The sequence below is a fragment of the Aquarana catesbeiana genome, linkage group LG13, assembly GCF_042186555.1.
Source record: "Aquarana catesbeiana isolate 2022-GZ linkage group LG13, ASM4218655v1, whole genome shotgun sequence".
NCBI lineage: Eukaryota > Metazoa > Chordata > Amphibia > Anura > Ranidae > Aquarana > Aquarana catesbeiana.
In genome coordinates, this window is record NC_133336.1 from 172,166,394 (window position 1) to 172,190,059 (window position 23,666).

The 23,666-nt window shown below is 42.7% G+C and overlaps 1 protein-coding gene across 2 annotated transcripts in view; it reads right to left on the reverse strand.

Annotated features, from left to right (window-relative positions):
* Nucleotides 1-23,666, reverse strand: part of LOC141117134 (receptor-interacting serine/threonine-protein kinase 3-like) — a 69,294-nt gene that overhangs the window by 41,897 nt on the left and 3,731 nt on the right. For both annotated transcript variants that reach the window (XM_073609773.1, XM_073609772.1), the window contains exons 2-3: nucleotides 5,068-5,395; nucleotides 917-1,056 (exon numbers count right to left, since the gene is read on the reverse strand). In XM_073609773.1, coding sequence (XP_073465874.1) covers nucleotides 917-1,056; nucleotides 5,068-5,395 — 468 coding nt within the window. The remainder of the gene's footprint in view (nucleotides 1-916; nucleotides 1,057-5,067; nucleotides 5,396-23,666) is intronic.

Genomic DNA, 23,666 nt, shown 5'->3' on the forward strand with positions numbered 1-23,666 from the left:
CGGTGCGATGCGGGAACCCGCAGTGGATTCGCAGTGTTCTCGCATCGCACCAGTTTATCAATTTTTATGTTTATCTATAATGAAATATATTTTATTTTAATTTATTAATAAATATTTATACTTGTATACTTTATTAAAATTATTTTTTTAATGATTATAAATGTATTTTGCATTTATATGAATGGTGTACAGCTGCATTACATATGTGCATTACATTCATTTACTATACACCATTCACATTTAAATAGGAACATGTATGATCTTTAAATATTGATAAAAACAATGTTTTTTTTATAATTAGGTTAATGTATATTGTGTAGGGGGAATTTATCTTTATTATTTTATTAATATGTTGGGGAATAACGTGTGCTGATTTGTGTTAAACTTTTGTATTTTATGGTTCCTCATACTGTAATCCCGCTATATCACACGAGATTACAATGAGAGGAGCCATTCTCAGGAGTTCCCGGCGTTTGTAGATCGCTCCTCAACTCAACATGAGAAGCGATCTACACACTTTCATAAACAGGCACTCAGAGGAGAGCGATCTCCTCTGAGAATGCCTGAGAACTGAAAAGCGGTATTTTACCGCACTTTCATAAAAGGACACCAGGGTCTGAATACTTAGGACCATGTGATATTTCAGTTTTTCTTTTTTAATAAATCTGCAAAAATATCAACAATTCTGTGTTTTTTTGTCAATATGAGGTGCTGTGTGTACATTAATGAGGAAAACAAATGAACTTAAATGATTTTATCAAATGGCTGCAATATAACAAAGACTAAAAAATATAAGGGGGTCTGAATACTTTCCATCCCCACTGTATGTACACGGAGCAGTCACTATTATTCATCATATGCGCAGATTCAAAATACTATAATGCAATTCATAAATCCATGACCATTTTTTTCTTACCTGTAAACATCATATGATTTTGAAGGCTGATAGTTAATGTCCTTTAGAGCTTCGGGTGGCATGTAGGACACTGTCCCTTCAAATGATGGCATTGCAGAAGTAGTAGCCCCTATAATCTTAGACAACCCAAAATCTGTGATCTGTTAAAGAAGAATTATAATTCATTTTCCTTACTTTTCCTTACTTTTTCCATTCTCAAAGTAGGTTTCCTGATACACCTCATAATTCAGAGTTTATTTTTAAAAGTATGTTTCCCATTGTAAAAGTTTTTGTTTAGAGTACCCACTTGCCACCTACTTTCTACTTCAACTTTTAACTCTTTCAATCCCCTGTTTTTGTAGAGCTGCGAGATCGCCATCATGTGATCGATTAAAAAGATTAGCCACATTTGTAGAGTGGTTCTATTGTATATCATATCATGATCATGGAGGCGATCCCGCAATCTCCTTGTTGTTCTGCCCACATATTGTATGTGGCAGATTTTACATGTAATCAAGTATATCAAATATTTGGTGTTACAGTTTATAAAATCCTTGACACTGTAATTGCTGCCACTAACTGTAGACTTAAATCCTTCTCCCTTAATCAAACGTTGACAACAAGGGCAATCTTTAGTGCCACACATGTAATTCCCCTTAAAATCAAGCCAAGTAGTCCCCCGCTTATTGCTAGATGTAAAATAGCTGGGGGATAAGGAGTTGCCTAGAGAGGACGCACGTCGAGAAACTATTCTAGCCCCACCAGAGAAGATTTGGGCGTACACACTGACAGTATATAAAATTGGTAATTGGCGTCCAACAGGATTTTTAATCGTTCTAAACTCCATACTGGACGGAGTGGAGAACACGTGTGACGTGTTTCACCGCCTAATAAATGACTCCTCTCAGTTTTTCTAGCTATATTAATAGCCCTATTGACTGGACCTTCAGGGTAATCCCGCTGCAAAAAAATCAGCATCCCTGCTACATATCCTTCGTAAATTTAAAAATTGGCCTACAGGAATGCCTCTTAATGGTATGTGCGGGATGACCTGAGTCTGCCCTCAATATACTGTTTCCAGACAAGGGCTTCCTGTAAAGGTTAGTGACAACACGACCCTCACAGCCTTCTTTTAGACCCCCGATCCCTCCATAAAGAGTACCTGTCATAAGGAATGTTTACATTCCTTGTGACAGCAATCAAATCACACATGTGAGGTATCGCCACGATCGTCAGAGCGAGAGCAATAATTCTAGCATTAGACCTCCTCTCTAACCCTAACCTGGTAACCGTTATTTTTTTTTAAGCGTCGCCTATGGAGATTTTTAGGTACCATAGTTTGTTGCCATTCCACGAGTGTGCGCAATTTCAAAGCATGACATGTTAGGTATCTATTTACTCCGCGTAACATCATCTTTCACATTATATAAAAAAAAAACTGGGCTAAGTTTACGGATTTTTGTTTTAATTCATGAAAGTGTCTTTTTTCCTACAAAATTGCGTTTGAAAGACAGCTGCGCAAATACAGTGTCACATAAAATATTGCAACAACCACCATGTTATTCTCTAGATTCTCTGCTAAAAATATATATATATATATATATATATATATATATATATATATATATATATAATGTTTGGGGGTTCTAAGTAATTTTCTAGCAAAAAATACGGATTTTAACTTGCAAGCAACAAATGTCAGAAATAGGCTTAAACATGGAAGGGTTAAAGAATTATCAGTCAAATATGACAAAAAATTATTCAAAGTACCCAGCTCACTGGAACAAATGAATATCAGATCATCTATATAACGTCTGAAAAATTTGATGTGTGCACGGAACGGATTATCCGACCCAAAAATCTTCACCCTCTCCCACCAACCCATGCAAAGATTGGCAAGAGAGGGGGAAAACCTGGCTCCCATTGCCGCTCTGCACCTTTGGAGAAAATCCCCATCAAATGAGAAGTAATTATGGGTTAGAAGATAATCTAGGCATTCCAAGATGAACTCTTTCTGCACTTGAGAGTACAGGCTGCATTGATCTAGGAAAAAGGAAACTGCTTCAATGCCCAGAGAGTGTGCGGGATGCTAGAACATAGGCTGGACACATCACATGTGATCTACATGTCACCCTCCAACATCTCAATAAATGATTTGTGTCACGCAAATAGCTGGGCAACCTCTTAGCTAGTTTCCTGCAGTCTATTAGCACCCTTTTCTCTCCTAATTTAATTTAATTTTTTATCTTAGCTAGTTTCCTGCAGTCTATTAGCACCTATTTCTCTCCTATTTAATATTTTTTCTCTCTCTTAGCTAGTTTCTTGCAGTCTATTAGCACCTTTTTCTCTTATTTTCTCTTATTTTTTTTTCTCGTAGCTAGTCTCCTGCAGTCTACTAGCACCTATTTCTCTCCTACGCCAGCTGAGTACTAATTTGAATTTGTTAGTTCACCAATTAGTTCACCTGTAACCTAATGATGACACATTAGCACAGTATATAGGTGATTGTGGTCACTAGTTCCAATAGGTAATGACTAAGCACGTGACAAAACGTGTCTACCTCTTTGTCCCCTGCTCCATCTGTCAACCACTTGTCATATGAAGCTTCAATAAAAGGATTTTTAGAAGTGCAGCTGTCCAGAATTATTTCCTCGGGTATGTATAGGACAGGGAAGGCAGGGAATGGGGGTGCATTTGGTAAGGATAAATGTAAAATCCACATCCTTGAATACAATGGTCACAAATCCAGAATGTTCAATATAGTCATGTAGTCACCGACAACAAAAGTTTGTAGTAGAATTGCTGACACCACGATGACTTGTTGGAAAGGTGCCATCAGATGAGTCAATCATTCAAACAAATTTCTGCCCCTGAAAGGGCTACCTAGTAGTTTACTGGGAGTAAAGGAACCTGATTGCTCCTCACAAACCACAGATCTGTGGAATGAACTGGAATTCCCACTGCGAGCCAGATTTGATCACTCTACATTGGTGTTAACCTAATTGATGCTTTTGTGGCTGAATAGAAGCAAATCCTACTGGTTGCGTTCCAGTATCTAGGAGAAAACCTTCCAGAAAGAGAAAAGGCTGCCATGGGCAAAGGGAGGATCAACTTCATGTTAATAATCTTGATTTCAGAATGAGATGCTGAGAGGCAGGTGTCTGAAAGCTTTGGACCATATAGTGTAATATATTTAGTGTAGAATGTGAACCCAAAGCTAAAATATAGAACAGCATTAAAGCAAGCCTATACATTGCCCATTTATGGCGTAGTAATAGATACATTGGATAGTCTGCCATTCTGCTGCTATGTACATTTCCTTTGCTCAAACGCCATAGCTCTATGAAATTATCAGTACTGCTGGCTATGGGGTAGCATGCGACTCACTCCCCTTGTTTCCACAAATCAGCATTGAGGCCCAAGGGAACAATCACATTGAAGATCCCTTGACTCTTACTTGGGTTTTGGAAGGGGTGGTGGAACAAAGCAATGTGGGGGGAAAAGGCTATCGACTGAATTTGTTGGCCTACCCATAATAGGAATATACAGGTATGCTTTAAACCTGCGCACAATCCACATTACCCCACCATCAGGAGCATAAAACCACATGTCTCTGATGCTGCTGTATACACTGCCTGGAATGGTTAGGACCAATGCACTGTTACTCTCCTTGGACTCTTCCAGTGGCCCACTAGAATCCAGCACATCTACTAAGGGTGTACAGGAACGCATTATGGGGAAAAATATGGGCTCTATTAGTCCCTATGGTTAAAGTGGAAAGGAGGATTGCACCTATTCTGGACAAGTGGGTGGTGTAAATATTACATCTAAGATATGCAACTATATATATATTTGTAGACGGCGGACTTTGGAGAAACAATGCAGATTACATATTTAGAAAAAAAGCTCTGTCTTCATATATAGTATAAATTGAACCTACGTTTTGGATAGAATGTATAGAATGTTTGAAGGGTTAGGCCTTCTGTTGCATTCATATTGCTGCTGTTTTACCTGTTGGGAAGATTGTCCTGTCTATTGCTACTGAGACAGAAAGTGAGGGAGAATCCAAAGGTTTAGGGTTGACACCAGGACGAGAGATGAAAATTAAACATTCAATGTGGATACCTCCCCATTACTCATGCTGTATCATTCAAGTGTCAAAGGTCACTTACCTGAACATCTAAATGCTTATTTAAAAGGACATTGCAGGGTTTTAGATCCCGATGGATTATTGGAGGATCAAGACTGTGAAGGTAGTTCATTCCAAGGACCACTTGATGCAGAATCTGAAACCTCAAAGCCCATGGGACAGCTGGGATATCGTCAAACAGAGTGCGTAGAGAACCATAGGGCATATACTCCATAACCAGTCCATGTTCTACAAGACTGCCTTCCGCCTTCTCATATACTCCAAGGAGACGGAGAACATGGGGGTTGCTTGCTTTCTGCATTACATCTCGTTCCTTCATTAGATCCTTCATCAGCTTTTTCAGGTTAGAACTGAAACAAAGAATCCCAAAGCTATTGTGAGCCTACTGGTGCAGTATTACTCTCTAAATTAAAGCAAATATACCTGAATAGCTAGAAGCCAAGACTTCCATCTAGTGCCGGAGGCAAAAGAAACAGTGCTAGCGAAGTGCCTTAGCTGTGCCATGTAACAGCGGTGCAGACACAGGTTCTCTTTAAAGCTTATTAGTTGCTGCAGAATGACAGGAATAAAGGAGAAGAGGGGGAAAGTAGGCTGTAAAAAAAAAATATGTAGTGTAGCATTGTTAGTATAGTATTGTAGTAGTATATTTTAAAAAGAAACTCCAGTCTTACCATCCACTCAGTGTCCACCACCCCTCTCTGCTACTCTCTCCTCTGGCTTCCAATTGCCAAAATCAATCAAATAAATCCATATACTCATTCCTCCCAAAATCCTCCTGATCTCTAGCACCCTTGTCACCTCCTGCCATGTGAATCTCTAACGTCCTTGTCATCTCCTCCTATGCTCATCTCTAGCATCCTTGTCACCTCCCCCCATGCTCATTTGTCGCACCCTCATCACCTCCTCTCATGCTCATCTCCAGGACCTGTCCATCCCCTGGAACACAGTACCCCAATATTTCTATCTCCAACTCCTTAAAAAAAACTCATCTCTTCAGGCAAGCCTATCCCACTTCTAACTACCAATCAAATTTTACTTTCTCAAACAACTCATTCCCGCACAGTTACTACTTTTTGTATCACTTGCCCCTCTGTTTAGATTGTAAGCTCTCACGAGCAAGAACTCTTCAAAGGCTGGGCATTCACATATAGAGGTTCCTTTATTTACGCTATAAAATGCAGATGGAGGACTCTCCCACTGTGGCTACTGTATTTTGACAGCTGGCCCCACCATCTGATTGGATACTGTCTGGCATTTTTTAGTCGAAGGATGTCGAGCAACAGGGCCACCCACTGATTGAATTTTGACCTGATTCCCTTTGTTTGTGGCCAGCTTAACCCTTGTATTGAATTGTGATGTACTCTCTGTCTTTATTTTATAAAGTTCAGCAGAAACTGTTGGCTCTATATAAATCCTGTATAATCATAACATAAAAGTATCACATACAATCCTCAAATATTTTGTCAGCTAAAACAGTTTTACAGTATATACTGTATGTATTACGCAAGCAACTGTGTATTTAAGTACGGAACTTTCTACAAGTTTCTCTTCCATATATGAGCTGTGTGCCCTCCTCATACATGGAGTATTTCCTTTTTTTCTTGAATTGTAGTCAGTTCCCCATTTGTCACAGTTTGACTTCCTGTCCAGCTTCTCTTATTGCTCCATCAGCTCTGTCACTACCCACATAACAAGGATAACTTGCCACAATTTTGTGGCAGTGTTGAATTGTAAGTGTGTTAACTTGCTGCAGATTTTCTCTGGCAAGTTGTACACTTGCAGAGCACTTGAAGCACAAGTTCTACTTGACACTTTTCCAATTTGTATCAACTTTGCATGGCAAGTCTCTAACAAGAGTAAAGTTGCAGTGCGGAGTCTACAGCAAGAGCTCTGCAAGTCTACAGTGACCTCTGTGGTGGGATGACTATTGCACATCATAACTGAACCAGATGTTGTAGCAGACTTGCAGAATGTTTGCAAAGAAAGTTGATCTGGAGTCACGCAATGTGGACTGTGCTGTGATTGTGCAACTAACTTGTGAAGCCTGGCAAGTCCAGCAATAGCTTAGCAAGTCATTTTCAAACTTGCAGCACAATTGCTTGCTATCTGGGTATTTGCTCCCACCCTCTGAATATCCTAGGCTGAAGTTTTCCCCAAACTCCTGTGGAAATTTTCACCCAACAAAACCACAGTGTGATCTATTGCACAACAGTGTCTATGTTCTGTGACCCCTCTCCATTTATTGATATGTGATACCATGCAGTCACTATATACAGATAGATGACAAATCTTCACATAAATAGTTCAAGCAACACGTCAACTGGAGTGATGATAATGCCAGCTTAACCACTTGAACTCCGGAAGATTTTTACCCCCTTCATGACCATATTTTGCTATACTGCACTGCGCTACTTTAACTGGCGATTGTGTGGTCATGCAACACTCTACCCAAACCAAATTATACAATTTTTTTCACACAAGCAAAGCTGTTTTTCGGTGGTATTTGATCACCACTGGGTTTTTTTTTCTTTGCGACATAAGCAAACAAAATACCAAAAATTGTGAAAAAAATCAATATTTTTTACTTTCTGCTATAAAAGATAACCAATAAAACAAATCTAATTTGTTAGTGTCCTCCAGTCCACTATGGAAAAATATGATTTGGTCTGGGAACCATTGCATTCCTATATACAACAACCTAAGTGAATTCCTTCTTAGAGCTTTAGCATTCATAGTCCCTTGGTGCCTCACCTTTTCTCTCATACCTTCTCTCTTTCTCTTCGAGTTCCCTCCTATCCTATACCCTTTCTCTATGTGGTTACTTATCTCTGGTTACTAGATGACAGAATGTGTTTTTCTCTCGCTGACACAACAAAGGACAGGGTTTGAGTTCCTCAAACATACTCTAGATCTCAGTACCCAAGACGTATACGCAAAGTTGAGACCTTTAGATTTTACCCTACATTTCTTAATTTTCTCAGTAGCTTCTTTTACTGCCCACTTGCTTTACAATATGACCTCAATTTTATGCTGTTATTAGGATTGCATCTACCTTGGTCAAACTTCTTCTATGCATTTTAAAAGCAACTGATAATTTCGTGGTATTGTTCTCCTTCTCCTTATGACACAGTGTGTTCCCAATTGGGGTGTCTGGGAGCGGGGAGCAATACCCTATTTATTAGATCATTGCAATTCATCAAAATGTGGTCCTAAGCCATTAACATCTTTATCCTATATTTATGGTCGTGGCCCTAAGACTGAGACTGATATGGATCACATAAATACGCAACAAGAGAAGCATTAAAAATAAACCTGAGGTGTGCCTTGGTGGTCTAGTCGGTATACCAAGAAAAGGTGGCATACCCAAGGTAAGTAATGGGTAGTTATAGAGAAGGATGTGTTGAAAAGTGCCCTGAAAAAGGAAAGAGAGAGGGAGGGTATCGCGCATTGGAACCAACAAAGAGCATGGGCGAGTGGGCTGCTTAAATACCCCCGGGCTCCTCCCATAAATTCAGGCCACCATACTGACCTTCTTACTTATGGTCGTGGCCCTAAGACCGAGACCAATATGGATCACATAAACACGCGACAGGACAAACAACATAAATAGACCTGAGGTGTGACTTGGTGGTCTGGTCGGTATGCCAAGAAAAGGGGGCAAAAGACTCAGGGTAATAATTCTTTATTGGTTCAGTGGTTTATTGAGCCAGCTTGGCGAAGGCCTGTGCCATTTCCAGCTGAGGTTTTGGGATGTACGTAGCGAAGCAAGTGGACTTCCATTTGCCTAACTTCTTGATCATGTGGTCAGGTACCCCGTGCTGGGATGCAGCAGAAGCTGCTCCAATCCGGAAGAAGTGTTCAGAGAACTGCCTGGGGTCAAGGCCCAAGTTGACTAGAAGGATCGTAACATGTCTGATGAACTGGCTGCCACTCAGGGGGGCGTACAGAAAGGGTAGCAGCGGGCTACTATCAGATCGGTCCAGTACCGCCACTGGGCACCAGGCGTTGTTGGTTTTAAACAGGTTGATGTCAACCCCTGGGACTGGTTTGTTGGGTTTTGGAGGCTGTAAGATGCAGAGAGCAGCGGTCCTGAAAACGAGTTAGGTGACATCTGAGCAGTGTTTGACTGCCAGTGCCGTTAACGGTAATTTCCCCAGGTCGCAGAAAACCATAGAAGGCCAAGTAGATGGCTGCTTGGATGACCAGGCTGGGCAAAAGCCCAAACGTACAATGGGTAAGGATTTCTGACATACCTCTGAAGGTGGCACTCGTGACAGGTAGGCGTTTGCCACTGGTATTTTTGCACCCCCTGTAGGAGAAACCTGACATCATGGGCCATAAATACTGATGGTTTACTGGGGTCATGTAAGGACAGAAAGTGCTGGATGTGGGCTAGGTATAGCCTGATGGTATTGTAAGAAAGGGCCAGCTGTGTGTGGTAATATGAAATGAAAGCTAAGACATGCCTAACGTCACCTATCGATGCCCCGGGGCAAGAGGCCAAAAACTTGCGGTAAGTGTTTTTAAGCTATGCGATAGGCCTTCAGTGTGTTGTGAGCCAGGGAGTGGTTAATGAGATGAGTTGCGTTGGCGAGGTGCGACTTCAGTTCATCGTCAGCAATCACCAGGGTGGGACAGGAGTAGTCGTTGAGTCGGCTCAAGGCTCCTGCTGGAAAAACAAGGTAAAGTAGAAATGGGACAGTGCATCAGCTGCGATATTGCATTTGCCTGGAACATGTTTGCAGAAAATGTTTAAATTGGTGATGGAGTGACAGCTGCACGAGCCTGCGCAGGAAGGACATAATGGGGAGTGACTTGGATCTGCCTTTATTGATGTCGTCCGTGGCCTGATTGTCCGTGAAGACCACTGTTTGTCGAGTTGTGGCCCCAGACCTGGGCAGCTGCCACGATGGGATACAGCTCGAAGAGTGATGAGGACTGGGGGAATCCAGGGACTAGGGATTTCTGGGGGCCAAGGTTCGGCAAACCAGTGGTGGCCAAAAATGTCCACAAAGCCTGTGGAGGCTGTGGCATTGGTGACCACCTGTGGTAACTCAGCTGATACTGCCGGGGTGAACATTGAAATACCGTTCCAGTTGGTGAGGAACTTGTCCCACATGGCTAAGTCTGCTACTGCTGCTTGGTCTATTTTGAGAACTCGGTCTGGATCTTGCACTGGTATGAGAAAGACTAAAAGCCGTGATATAAAGGACCGCCCTTGAGAAATAATCCTCATGGCAAAGTTGAGCATCCCTAGTATAGATTGCAACTGCCTTCTGGATCATCCTTGCGACAGGGTGAAGTCATGGATAACTGTCCAGATACGGGCTAGTTAGTCAGGAGACAGGCTAGTTTGCATTGCACGCATATACAGAGTGACACCTAGGAAGTTTGATAGAGTGTGCCGGGCCTTTCGCTTTATGCTCGGCTATGGGCGCGTTGAAGTTGCTGAAAACTATTCTCAACTTTGTCAGAAACCATGAACCAGACCGAGACAGAAGTACAGTAAAATCACACTTGTTTATTAATAAAAATAAAAAGGTAAATAGAATAAGCGTGGTCAAAGTATAGCCAGAGTCCAGTAACCGGATCGGGTAGTCAGTAAAGCCAGAGTTCAGTGACCAGATCGGGTAATCAGCCAAGCCAGAGTTCAGTAACCAGATCAGGTAATCAGCCAGGCCAGAAGTCAGGGATCCAAGTAAAGGAACAGCAAGCAGGATAAGGAGCCAGAAGGGATGCAAAAGCCCGTCTTTAAACAGGAACACAGGAGATGGCTTCTTGTAATGTGACCAAGGCGAAGGCGAAGCTGGACGGCTTTAAGTAGGCAGGACTGATGAGCAGAATACACAACAGCTGGGTAACTGTGGAAAGAGATGGGAGCTGGCAATTAGCCAACAGCTGAGCGGCCAGCTCAGAGAAGGAAGGGCTGAGCCCAGCCCTGACAGTACCCCCTCCTCAACGACCCCTCCTCCTCAGAGGACCACTAGGCTTGAGGGGAAAACATTTATGGAAATCACGGAGGAGGACAGGGGCATGTACATCCGAGGATGAGACCCAAGAGCGTTCCTCCGGACCGTACCCTTTACAATGCACCAGGTACTGTATCCGCCCACGGAACCTACGGGAGTCAGCAATGGATTGTACTTTATACTCCTCATGGTTCTCAACCTGTAAAGGGTGAGGATGTAGCACCGAAATGGTAAAGCAGTTGCAGACCAAAGGTTTCAATAAGGAGACATGAAACACATTTGAGATGTGCATACTAGGAGGAAGGTCCAACGCGTAAGCCACTGGGTTAATCCTCCGAAGGATAAGGAAAGGTCCAATAAACCGAGGTGCGAACTTCAATGAGGGAACACGAAGTCGGAGGTTGCGAGATGACAGCCAGACCCTGTCCCCAACCTGGTAGGAAGGCGCAGGCAGGCGTCTGTGGTCAGCATGGAGTCTGTACCTATCATTAGCATGACGCAAAGCCTCCTGGACTTGTGTCCAAGTGGAACGAAGACCACGGAGATGCTCCTCTAGCGCAGGAATACTCTGCGGAACAAACAAGTCAGGCAACATGGAAGGTTGGAAACCATAATTCGCCATAAACGGAGACAATCAGGAAGCAGAATTCAAGGCACTGTTGTGAGCAAACTCTGCCAATGGTAATAGGTCTGACCAGTTGTTGTGATGGTCAGAAATATAGCAACATAGAATTGCTCCAAGGACTGATTGGCTCGTTCTGCGGCCCCATTAGACTGCGGGTGATACACAGCGGAGAAAGCAAGCTGAATTCCCAGCTGTGCACAAAAGGCTTGCCAGAACCGGGACACAAACTGACTACCCCTGTCCGAGAGAATCACCTTGGGTAGCCCATGTAAGCGAAAGATCTCCCGAGCAAAAATGGAAGCCAGTTCCTTAGAAGTGGGCAACTTCTTAAGTGGAATTCAATGACACATCTTTGAGAACCGGTCAACCACCATAAGGATAACTGTGTTGCCTTGGGAGTTGGGCAACTCCATCAGGAAATCCATAGACAGGTGGTTCCAGGGTCTCTTTTCATTGGGTATGGGTTGTAGGAGGCCCACTGGAAGGTGTCGTGGAGACTTACTCTGAGCACACACGGAACAGGCAGCTACGAAGGCAGTTACATCAGCACGTAGACTAGGCCACCAGAATTGTTGGGAAATGGTCCAAAAGAGTTGATTCTTACCAGGGTAACCAGCTGCCTTGGGAGAATAGTAAGTCTGGAGCACGGCAGTACAGAGACACTCTGGGACAAAGCAGCGGTCACAAGGTTTCTCAGGAGGAGCATCGACCTGAGCAGCAAGAATTTTGTCACCCAAAGGAGAAGTAAGACTGGTGCGAACCGTAGCCAGAATACAATCAGGAGGAATCATAGGAACCAGAACCGACTCCAACTTGGAAGTGGAGGGAAATTGTCCTGACTAGACGTCAGCCCTTACATTCTTAGTACCGGGTAAGAATGAGACAATCTAATTGAAACTTGACAAGAAAAGAGCCCATTGCGCCCTTCTGGGAGAAAGGCGTTTAGCCTCAGACAAGAATGTGAGATTCTTATGGTCAGTAGGAATGAGTACCGGCACAGTGGTACCTTCGAGGAGATGTCTCCATTCTTTCAGGGCTAAAATGATTGCCAACAGCTCTCTGTCACCAATCTCGTAATTGCACTCGGCAGGTGACAATTTCTTGGAAGAATTAACAAGAGAAGTGATTTCGCACAATATTCTAGTGTTTAGGGAAAAAAAAATATTCCCTGAATGGTGTGCATACAGTGCACTATGAGAAAAAAATCTATAAATGACAATATAGTGAGCTATGTGATATGTGAACAATCACTACAAGGACATAATAGTATCACATAAATAATAAATGCTTGAAATCATCACATAATGAAGATGTAAAAACGAATTGTGCACAAAAAGGTCCACTGATACCATTTGTGATAATAAAACAACAGTGAAAAAATAGATATAAAATCAATAAATAATAACAATATGAGATCAAAGTGAATCAAAATATATAGTGAATTGTGGTAAATAGTTTAGTCCATATAGCAAAATCAATGATTCATAAAAAGTCTCTTATGTGAGGGATTGTGAATTATTAAAATCATCTATTGGGTGAATGGCTGGTAATGTGATATGGTTAAATAACCCATAAAGATTCCATATAATGACTTCTGAGTGTGGTCTCAAAGAACTCTCACCTTCAAGCTGGTAAAAATTAGCATTTAGGATTAAGGATATGTTGATATAATTGCTGATGGGTTCTGTCAGTGAAGTCCGTGGATTTCTCCTATAAATTCCTCCGTCAATGTCTCCTGTAAAGGCTCCAATATCGCTACCACAGTGGCGGGGGAGAAAAGGGGGAAAAAAAGAGAGGCCTCCACTAGTGTAATACGTATAAACAATAGGGGGATATTTATTGGGTGTCTAAAATTGGACTCTTACATTGTGACAAATAAAAAAGGCAAAGTGGATAAAATGACAGTCTGGAGTTCTCAGCGCCCAATCACTTATCTTCCTGATGTGTGTATCGCTCCGGCCACTCCCTACGCGTTACGACACGGTCACGTGTCTTCATCTGGGAACAGGTAGGTAGGAAGAAGCAGGGGAAAGACATTGACGGAACTGGCAGCACAGGAGTTCCCAGATGAGATTAGCCAGGATAGGACCAAAGATTGTCGCCCCCACTACTGGTTGATGTTGGGATTCCGCCATTTGGAAGATCTTCTTATCCCTATAACTTGATTAAGGGCCGCCATGCCTAAAATTGGCTAATGCTATTACCCCATTACCTGCAGGTAAGGGGCCACTGCCCACCATTGTGTGCTGTGTTGCATGAAGAAAGGAAATATCACCACTGACCCCAGTCACTATAATTAGCCCTAAGTGGATCACGTTTTTTTGCACGTTTATCTGTGGACTTTTTGAGCCCATTGTCACATTGTTCCAGTCAAGTTGTCACTTATATTTTGATTATTTGCACCAGTCACTTTATATCTATGTTTGTTTGCTGTGTGCCTGGCTGCAGATTATATTTATATATATTTTAGATTCATTTAACGTTATGGTATTTATGTGTGGTTACCTTGCACATGGTACTAATCACATGTTGTTTTATTACGTGTCTTATGTTTCACAATCCACACGTTAGTTTCATAGAGTCACTATACAGTTTTTCAAATTCGATTCAGAGGCATTAACACTGAGAATTTATTATATACTTTCACTTATTTACGTTTTATATCTTTTTAAATGGATTAGCGCAGCACCACATTTCCACTGATTTATTTACCCTATAGGGGCAGGGTGTACCCCATCCAGTGTAGGCGGCTTTTCCTCAATTTTATACTCTTTCCATTACTCTTTTCATCTTCCTTTTCTCCTCGCACATGGTAGCGCAGGAATAATTTTCTATTTTGGGTATATCAACATATCCTTAATCCTAAATGGTAATATTTACCAGCTTGAAGGCGAGAATTCTGTGAGACCACACTCAGAAGTCATTATATGGAATCTTTATGGGTTATTTAACCATATCACATTACCAGCCAGTCACCCAATAGATGATTTTAATCATTCACAATCCCTCACATAAGAGACTTTTTATGAATCATTGATTTTGCTATATGGACTAAACTATTTACCATAATTCACTATATATTTTGATTCACTTTGATCTCATATCGTTATTATTTATTGATTTTATATCTATTTTTTCACTGTTGTTTTACTATCACAAATGGTATCAGTGGACCTTTTTGTGCACATTTAGTTTTTACATCTTTATTATGTGATGATTTCAAGAATTTATTATTTATGTGATACTATTATGTCCTTGTAGTGATTGTTCACATATCACATAGCTTACTATATTGTCATTTATAGATTTTTTTTCTCATAGTGCACTGTATGCACACCATTCAGGGAATATTTTTTTTCCCCTAAACACTAGAATATTGCACAAAATCACTTCTCTTTTTAATATTACCACATTGTGTTGTTGTGAACACCTAGATTTTGCGGCAATTATCTAACACCACTGTTTTACACTTTATCATCCATTATAGATAGCGCGAAGGACACTTTATCACTAATTTCTTGGAACAATAGCCATAAGTATGCATAGCACTCTCAGAGGTAGGACGTTGAGACAGAAGGGCACCAACACCAGTCTCAGAAGCATCAGCCTCAAGGATAAAAGGTAGCGTAGGATCAGGATATGCCAACACTGGAGCAGAAACAAAGGCAGTCTTGAGACTTTCAAAGGCCTTAATGTACTCCAGGGACCAACTCTGTGGGTTACTGTTCTTTCTGATCACATCGGTCAGGGGCTTGACCAGAGATGAGAAGTTACGAATAAACTTCCAATAATAGTTGGCAAAACCCAGGAAACGCTGCAGAGGACATAACCCCATGGGTCGAGGCCACTGTAGGACTGCCGAAAGTTTCACTGGGTCCATCGAAAAACCAGCAGTGGAAATGACATAGCCCAGGAATTTAACCTGTTCCTGATGGAACTCACACTTCTCCAGGGACTTGGAAAATATAAGGATATCATCAAGATAAACCATCACACATAACTGCAACAAATCTCGGAGGACATTGTTAATAAATTCCTTGAAAACTGCCGGGGCATTACAAAGGCCAAAAGGCATTAAAAGATACTCATAATGGCCTGTTCTTTTATTAAATGCAGTTTTCCACTCGTCGCCCTCCTTAATCCTCAGGAGATTGTAAGCCCCTCTCAGATCAAGCTTAGTGAAAACCGTTGCTCCCTTGAGGTAGTCAAATAACTCTGTAATCAACGGGATTGGGTAGGCATTCTTAATCGTGAAACGATTGAGACCCCTATAATCAATACAAGGTCTCAGTTCACCGCACCAGCAGGAGACGAGGATTTGTGGATGAAACCCCGAGAAAGTGCATCTGCAACATACTCCTCCAAGGCTTTATCCTCCAAGACCGACAAAGGGTAAACCCGGCCACAGGGGGAGTGGCACCAGGTTGAAGGTCAATTGTGCAATCATACAGCCAGTGTGGAGGCAAACTACTGGCTTGACCTTTGTCAAAGACATCGCTAAAATCACGGTACTCCTCTGGCAGGGAGGAGAGTGACAAGGTACACAGGATCTTGGCTACCTTCCGGAAGCATGTTTCACTGCATTGTGGTGACCAAGAGAGAACCTCAGCAAGGAGCCAATCAAAAGAGGGGTTGTGCCTCTGTAACCAAGGATAACCAATAACCAGCGTAAACTTAGGAGAGGAAATCTCTTGGAATTGGTTTATCTCATGGTGAAGAGCCCCTATGGCCATGGACAATGGAACCGTCTCCCGTCAAGAGCCTCAATGGCAAGTGGAGTGTCATGCAGCTGCAGTGGAAACGAGTGCTTTGATACAAAGGCAGCATCAATGAACAAACCTGCAGCCCCAGAGTTGATTAGAGCCTGTATCTCGATAGACGACTTAGCCCAAGAAAGGGTGACCAAAACCAGGGGCTTATCCTTCTGGATAACTGGGGACAACACAACGCCACCTAAGGTCTGTCCATGACAGGACCTCAAGGTTCGGGTGTTCCCAGGATGGGTAGGACAAGACTTCAAAAAGTGACCTGCCTGTCCACAATAAAGGCACAATCTCTCCCTCCTCCTAAAGGCTCTCTCATCCGCAGAGAGATGCATGAAGCCCAAGTGCATGGGTTCATCTTCACTGACCGACTCGGTACCAGGAGTTGAGGGAGGCACGGGTGGGACTGCAAAGCTCGGAGGCAAATGTACAGGAGACTTCCGCAAGCGCTCCTTAAAAGAAAGTCTTTCTCTGAGTCTGGAGTCAATGAGGATGGCAAACGAGATCAAGCTCTCCAGCTCAGTGGGTATATCTCGGGCTGCTATCTCGTCCTTGATGGAATCCGAGAGACCATGAAAAAAGGTAGCCACGAGGGCCTCATTGTTCCAAGCAACCTCTGCTGCCAGAGTACGGAACTCAATGGCGTAGTCGGCAACAGTTTTCGTACTCTGATGGACATGGGGCACTTGGCAGCAGAAGCGGAGCGTGCAGGAACGTCAAATACCCTTTTAAAGGAGGCCACAAACTCAGGGTAACTCAAGACAACAGGTTTTTGCATCTCCCATAGAGGGTTAGCCCAGGCCAAGGCTCTCTCAGAAAGCAAAGATATCATGAACCCTACTTTGCTTCTGTCCGTGGGAAACCCCTGGGGCAGCATCTCAAAGTATATCTCAACTGGGTTGAGAAACCCTCTGCATTGAACTGGATCGCCCCCAAATCGCTGGGGAGGTGGGGTGGAACCAGACATAGCTCTTATAGAGGTAATACTCAAGGCGGGTGCCTGCACAGAGACTGGCGCAGCAGCAGGGACGGCCTGCAACTCAGGTTGTACTGCAGCAGCCACAGTGGGGGATTCCAGGTGAGCTGTGCGACTCAGGAGCGTTTGTAACGCCATGGCAAACTGATCCATGCGGTGATCTTGCTCATCCAATCTGGAAAAAATATTACCAACAAGTGGATTGACTGTATCTTCTGAATTCATGGCCTTTGCCTACTGTCAGAAACCATGAACCAGACCGAGACAGAAGTACAGTAAAATCACACTTGTTTATTAATAAAAAGGTAAATAGAGTAAGCGTAGTCAAAGTATAGCCAGAGTCCAGTAACCGGATCGGGTAATCAGCCATGCCAGAGTTCAGTAACCAGATCGGGTAATCAGCCAGGCCAGAAGTCAGGGATCCAAGTAGAGGAACAGCAAACAGGATAAGGAGCCAGAATGGATGTCAGCAAAGCCAGTCTTTAAACAGGAATGCAGGAGATGGTTTCTTGTGATGTGACCAAGGCGAAGGCAGAGATCAAGTGAGCTGGACGGCTTTAAGTAGGCAGGGCTGACGAGCAGAATCAACAACAGCTGGGTAACTGTGAAGAGAGATGGGAGCAGGCAATTAGCCAACAGCTGAGCGGCCAGCTCAGAGAAGGAAGGGCTGAGCCCAGCCCTGACAAACTTGTCTAGATCTGCCAGGGGTGTGCCTGGTTGTTCGATGAGCAGGAAGTCATCAAGGTAGTGGATGACTGTCTGACAGTGGGCCTGGTATGACATAATCCATGTGAGGGCCTGAGCGAAGAAATCGAACAGCCAAGGGCTACTCTTGGACCCGAAGGTCAGTTTGGTGGTGAAGTAATAAGACTCCGTCCAGTTAAAACTGTGCCACCGAGAGAGGGATGACACGATAGGGAGGAGTTTGAATGCATCTGAGATGTCTGCTTTGGACAGCTAGGCGCCAGGACCTATCCCAATGAATGCCTGGATGGCCAGGTCAACTGAGGCATATTTAAGGGAAAATTCCTGCATTCATGGGTGGCGATCGGTAAGGTGATGAGGCCGGTGTGGAACTTAGCTGTGAAGCAGTGCAGTGAGGGGGCGGGGTGTGTAGAGAGATAGAATTCCAACCAACTGACATTTATCCGGCCTAGTCAGGACTTTTCCTGCTATTTCAGTTGACAGGTGGCCTTCAGGTGTGCTTTATGGCATGCTGTGCAAACGTGGAGAAGCCTGCACTGGCCATGGAAGCATCTGCCCTGATTGTAATTGTTACATATGGAGGCGTCCCCTACTGAAAAAGGCAGGCCGTCCTGGTCTGTCCAGTTGCCACGATTGATCGGGGGCTGGCCAGCTCTGTGTCAGAAACACTCCAGTCTGTCTTGACGTGGAACTGGCTGAGCCTGGCAGCTGCATTGGCCAAAAATGACCGGTGGTAGTTGTAGAAGGCATGCCCACCGCACTTGTATCCTAAGTCCATGACTGTGTGGAGATATAGGTCCAGCTCTTGCCTCCTGCTGGGGGTGGCTGAGTAGACATCTCTAAACATCCCAAATGCCAGGACAATGAGGGGGTGCAGGTGTTACGAAGAGATGTAGCAGTGGATAGAGAGCGAAGTGGGGCGCAGAAACGCAGTTAAGAAAAGACCCATGAACTACACACCTGACTGGTGCCCTAGTAGCGAGGTCCTGGCATGGGTCGAAACTGGGTCAACCGAAAACCTGTGGTGAGGGTGATATAAGTGTAACATGTATATTCCTTTTAGCTGAAATGAACTGGCCCACCCCTGTCATGTGACTGACCCTGGTGAACATGCAAACTGCATGTTCTTCCCCTCTCTTTTTATTTTTTCCTTTTTTTTTTTTTTTTGTTGGCCCTTTTTAAATTTTTATTTACATTTTTTTTTCCCCCTTTACCTTTTGGGGAGATAATGTCCAACCTGGTGCAGGATGAAACCTGAACTCGACTGACCTAAGGGAGAAAGACAGATAAGATGATGAGTGGCCCGCATGCCACTGGAGATAAATGGCCAACTGGGTGCCGCTACGTGTTTGCGTGGCTGATTGTGTGCCAACCAGGTGTTTTTGCAAGTTGGTTTGTTATGTGAGTTTGCACGTAGGTGCGTGCCGCAAAATGTTTTATGCTACTGGAGACGATATTGCATGGTTGCAAGGGACTCAACTGGGGTCAGGTTGCTGAGATGATATTGCGTGGTGCAAGGATCTCTATGAGTGTTGGGTTGCTGGGATGATTGCGTGGTTGCAAGGGTCTGACACGTGTTGGGTTGCTGAGATGCATTTGCGTGGTTGCAAGGGTCTCAAATGAGTGTCAGGCTGCTGAGACGGCTTTGTGTAGTAGTAAGGCTAGTCCTTAAGTGGTTAAAAACAAAACAAAACTTTTTTTATTTGTCAGGATGCTTTAATTAACATTATCTGCAGATCTAGGTTCATCCCTTTGATCTTCAAACAAATGAACAGAAAGATACAAATGTAACAATATGTTACTTTGTATCTTTGTATAAATGGGGCCTGGAGCAATGTTGTTTATAGACTGCTTTTTTGACAGGTAGAGCTGCCAACTTCCTCTCTGAGTGTACTCGAATGCAGGCTATGATTAATCAAACCTGACAACGACTGTATACTGGGAGGGGGGTCCCAGAAGCAGAGCAGAGAGACTGGACGTGCTACACACATCCGGTATACAATGATTAACTTTTTTGACTGACTGTCAGGTTGCTTGAACAATTTTGCATGGTTGCAAGGGTCTCAACGGGTGTCAGTTTGCTGAGAGACATTGCATGGTTGGGAGGGTCAACGAGGGTGAGGTTGCTGAGACAATATTGCGTTTGCAAGGGCCTCAAATGCATTTCAGGCTACTGAGATGATATTGCTTGTTTGTAAGGGTCTCAAATGAGTGTCGGGTTACTGAGACGATTTTGCGTGGTTGCAAGGGTTTCAAATGAGTGTCAGGTTGCTGAGATGACATTGCGTATTTGCTGAGATGACATTGCGTGGTTGCTAGGGTCTTGACAAGTGTGAGGTTGCTGAGACGATATTGCATTTGCAAGAGTCTCAAATGAGTGTCAGGCTGCTGAGACGATTTTTGCATGGCTGTAAGGGTCTCAACGGGTGTCAGGTTGCTAAGATGGTATTGCATAGTTGCAAGGGTCTCAAATGAGAGTCGGGTTGCTGAGACGGTTTTGCGAGGTTGCAAGGGTCTCAGTGGTATATCATGATATTGTCTTGCAACAATGATTTTTTTTCTCAATTCTTGGACAATATAACACAACAAAACTAAACAAAACACACATTTTTATAGCAGTGTTAGTTTAAAAAAATAGTGTTACTGCACATAAAATGTGCGCATTCTATTCTGTAATTTGTTCTGTTAAAAATTACACTAAAATTAGGATTCTGGCATAAAGCATTGCAGTTATTTACAAATGATATAACTATTTTTTCTTTTAATCTTGGACCTTTTTAATGGGAAAAGTGTAAATATATGTTTAATGTGTAAAAATATTAACAAAAAAAATAAATAAAATGTAATATTAATAGTTAATAAACTAGAAACAAACAAAAATATCAGCAGGAACATAATAGTTGAAGAGAGAAGGAGACTAAATAGTTAAATCGGGCTGATTTGAGTAAACTAAGGGTTAATAAGGGGTTAAACAGAAGAACAGTTTATTTATCCACTTACCGACCACCGCACGACGATGTACGTCCAAACTTTGAACGGGGATACTGTTGTTATGGCAGCAGCTAGCTGCCATAACCCTGGTATCCCCGTTTTCGTGCAGCGGCCGGATTTCAGATAAAAGTGGTCCCTGCGGCGGATTCGCCGCAAGATCACTTCTATCGGTGGCGGGAGAGGGGCCCCCCCTCCACACCGTGATCCAGTGCCCTCCGCCGCTACCGGCGGCTCCGGTAAGCGATCGCATCTGTCTCCGTCCTGTGCCTGGAGATGAGTGAGGCTAAGATGGTGCCCACTCATCTCCATGACACTGCTGGGCGGAAGCGACGTCAAAACTTCACTTCCGTCCACACCTCTTAAAGGCACATTTTTTCAAATGTAATTTTTTTAAATGACTTTTTTTTTTTAAATTGCATTTTAGTGTAAATATGAGATCTGAGGTCTTTTTGACCCCAGATCTCATATTTAAGAGGTCCTGTCATGCTTTTTTCTATTACAAGGGATGTTTACATCCCTTGTAATAGGAATAAAAGTGACACAATTCACAATTTAAAAAAAAAAAAAAAAACAGTGTAAAAATAAATAAAATAATGTAAAATAAATAATAAAAAAAAAAAAATTAAAAAATTCCCCGTCCCGACGAGCTCGCGCGCAGAAGCGAACGCATACGCGAGTAGCGCCCGCATATGAAAACGGTGGTCAAACCACACATGTGAGGTATCGCCGCGACCGGTAGAGCGAGAGCAATAATTCTAGCCCTAGACCTCCTCTGTACCGCAAAATATGCAACCTGTAGAATTTTTTAAACGCCGCCTATGGAGATTTTTGGCGGTAAAAGTTTGACGCCATTCCACGAGCGGGTGCAATTTTCAAGCGTGACATGTTGGGTATCAATTTACTTGGCGTAACATTATATTTCACAATATAAAAAAAATTGGGCTAACTTTACTGTTGTCTTATTTTTTTATTAAAAAAAGTGAATTTTTTCCAAAAAAAGTGCGCTTTTAAGACGGCTGCGCAAATACGGTGCAAAAAAAGTATTGCAATGACCGCCATTTTATTCTCTAGGGTGTTAGAAGAAAAACCATATATAATGTTTGGGGGTTCTAAGTAATTTTCTATCAAAAAAACCTGTTTTAAACATGTAAACACCTAAAATCCAAAACGAGGCTAGTCCTTAAGTGGTTAAAAACAAAACAAAACTGTTTTTATTTGTCAGGATGCTTTAATTAACATTATCTGTAGATCTAGGTTCATCCCTTTGATCTTCAAACAAATGAACAGAAAGATACAAATGTAACAATATGTTACTTTGTATCTTTGTATAAATGGGGCCTGGAGCAATGTTGTTTATAGACTGCTTTTTTGACAGGTAGAGCTGCCAACTTCCTTTCTGAGTATATTCGAATGCAGGCTATGATTAATCAAACCTGACAATGACTGTATACTGGGAGGGGGGTCCCAGAAGCAGAGCAGAGAGACTGGACGTGCTACACACATCCGGTATACAATGATTAACTTTTTGTGGGCGTGTGTAGCAAGCCCAAAGTCTGCAACTAGTTAATTAACCACTTCAGCCCCGGAAGGATTTACCCCCTTAAAGCGGGATTCCGTCCCTGAAAAAAAAATTTTAAAGTCAGCATCTACAAACACTGTAGCTGCTGACTTTAAATAAGTACTTACCTGTCCTGGGTGCCCGCGATGTCGGCCGCCCGAGGCCAACCCGTCCCTCGGCTCTCGGGTCCCGACACAGCCATCCTAAGTAAGGGAAACAGGCAGTGGAGCCTTACGGCTTCACTGCCAGTTTCCTACTGCGCACGCGCGAGCGGCACGGCGCTTTGTGAATGGAACGCGATGTGTTGTGGGACACACACAGTTCCCATAACACTAAGACTGAAGATCACCGCAGTGTAGGGAGAGGCAGATTAGGAAGACTGCCTAGCAACAGCCATTTCACGTAAGTAAAAAAAATTTTTTTTTTCTTTTCCTCCATTTTTTTAGGTATTTTTTTGTGCAATTTTTTTTTTCAGGGTGGACCTCCACTCTAATGACCAGGCCATTTTTTGTGATATGGCACTGTGTCATTTTAACTGACAATTGCGTGGTTGTGCGACGTTGTACCCAAACAAAATTGACATCCTTTTTTTTCTCACAAATAGAGCTTTCTTTTGGTGGTATGTTACCACCTCTGTGGTTTTTTTTTTTTTTTTACGCTATAAACCAAAAAGAGTGACAATTTTGAAAAAAAAACAATATTTTTTACTTTTTGCAATAAAAAATATCCCCCAATTTAAAAAAAAAAAACAAATTTCTTCCTCAGTTTAGGCCAATATGTATTCTTCTACATATTTTTGGTAAATAAAAAAAAAAAATCGCAATAAGCGTAAACTGATTGGTTTGCGCAAAAGTTATAGCGTCTACAAAATAGGGGATAGATTTATAGCATTTTTTAATTATTTTTATTTTTTTTACTAGTAATGGTGGTGATCTGTGATTTTTAGCAGGACTGCGGCATTGTGGCGGACAGATCTGACACTTTCTTGGGACCATTGACATTTATACAGCAATCAGTGCTATAAAAATGGCACT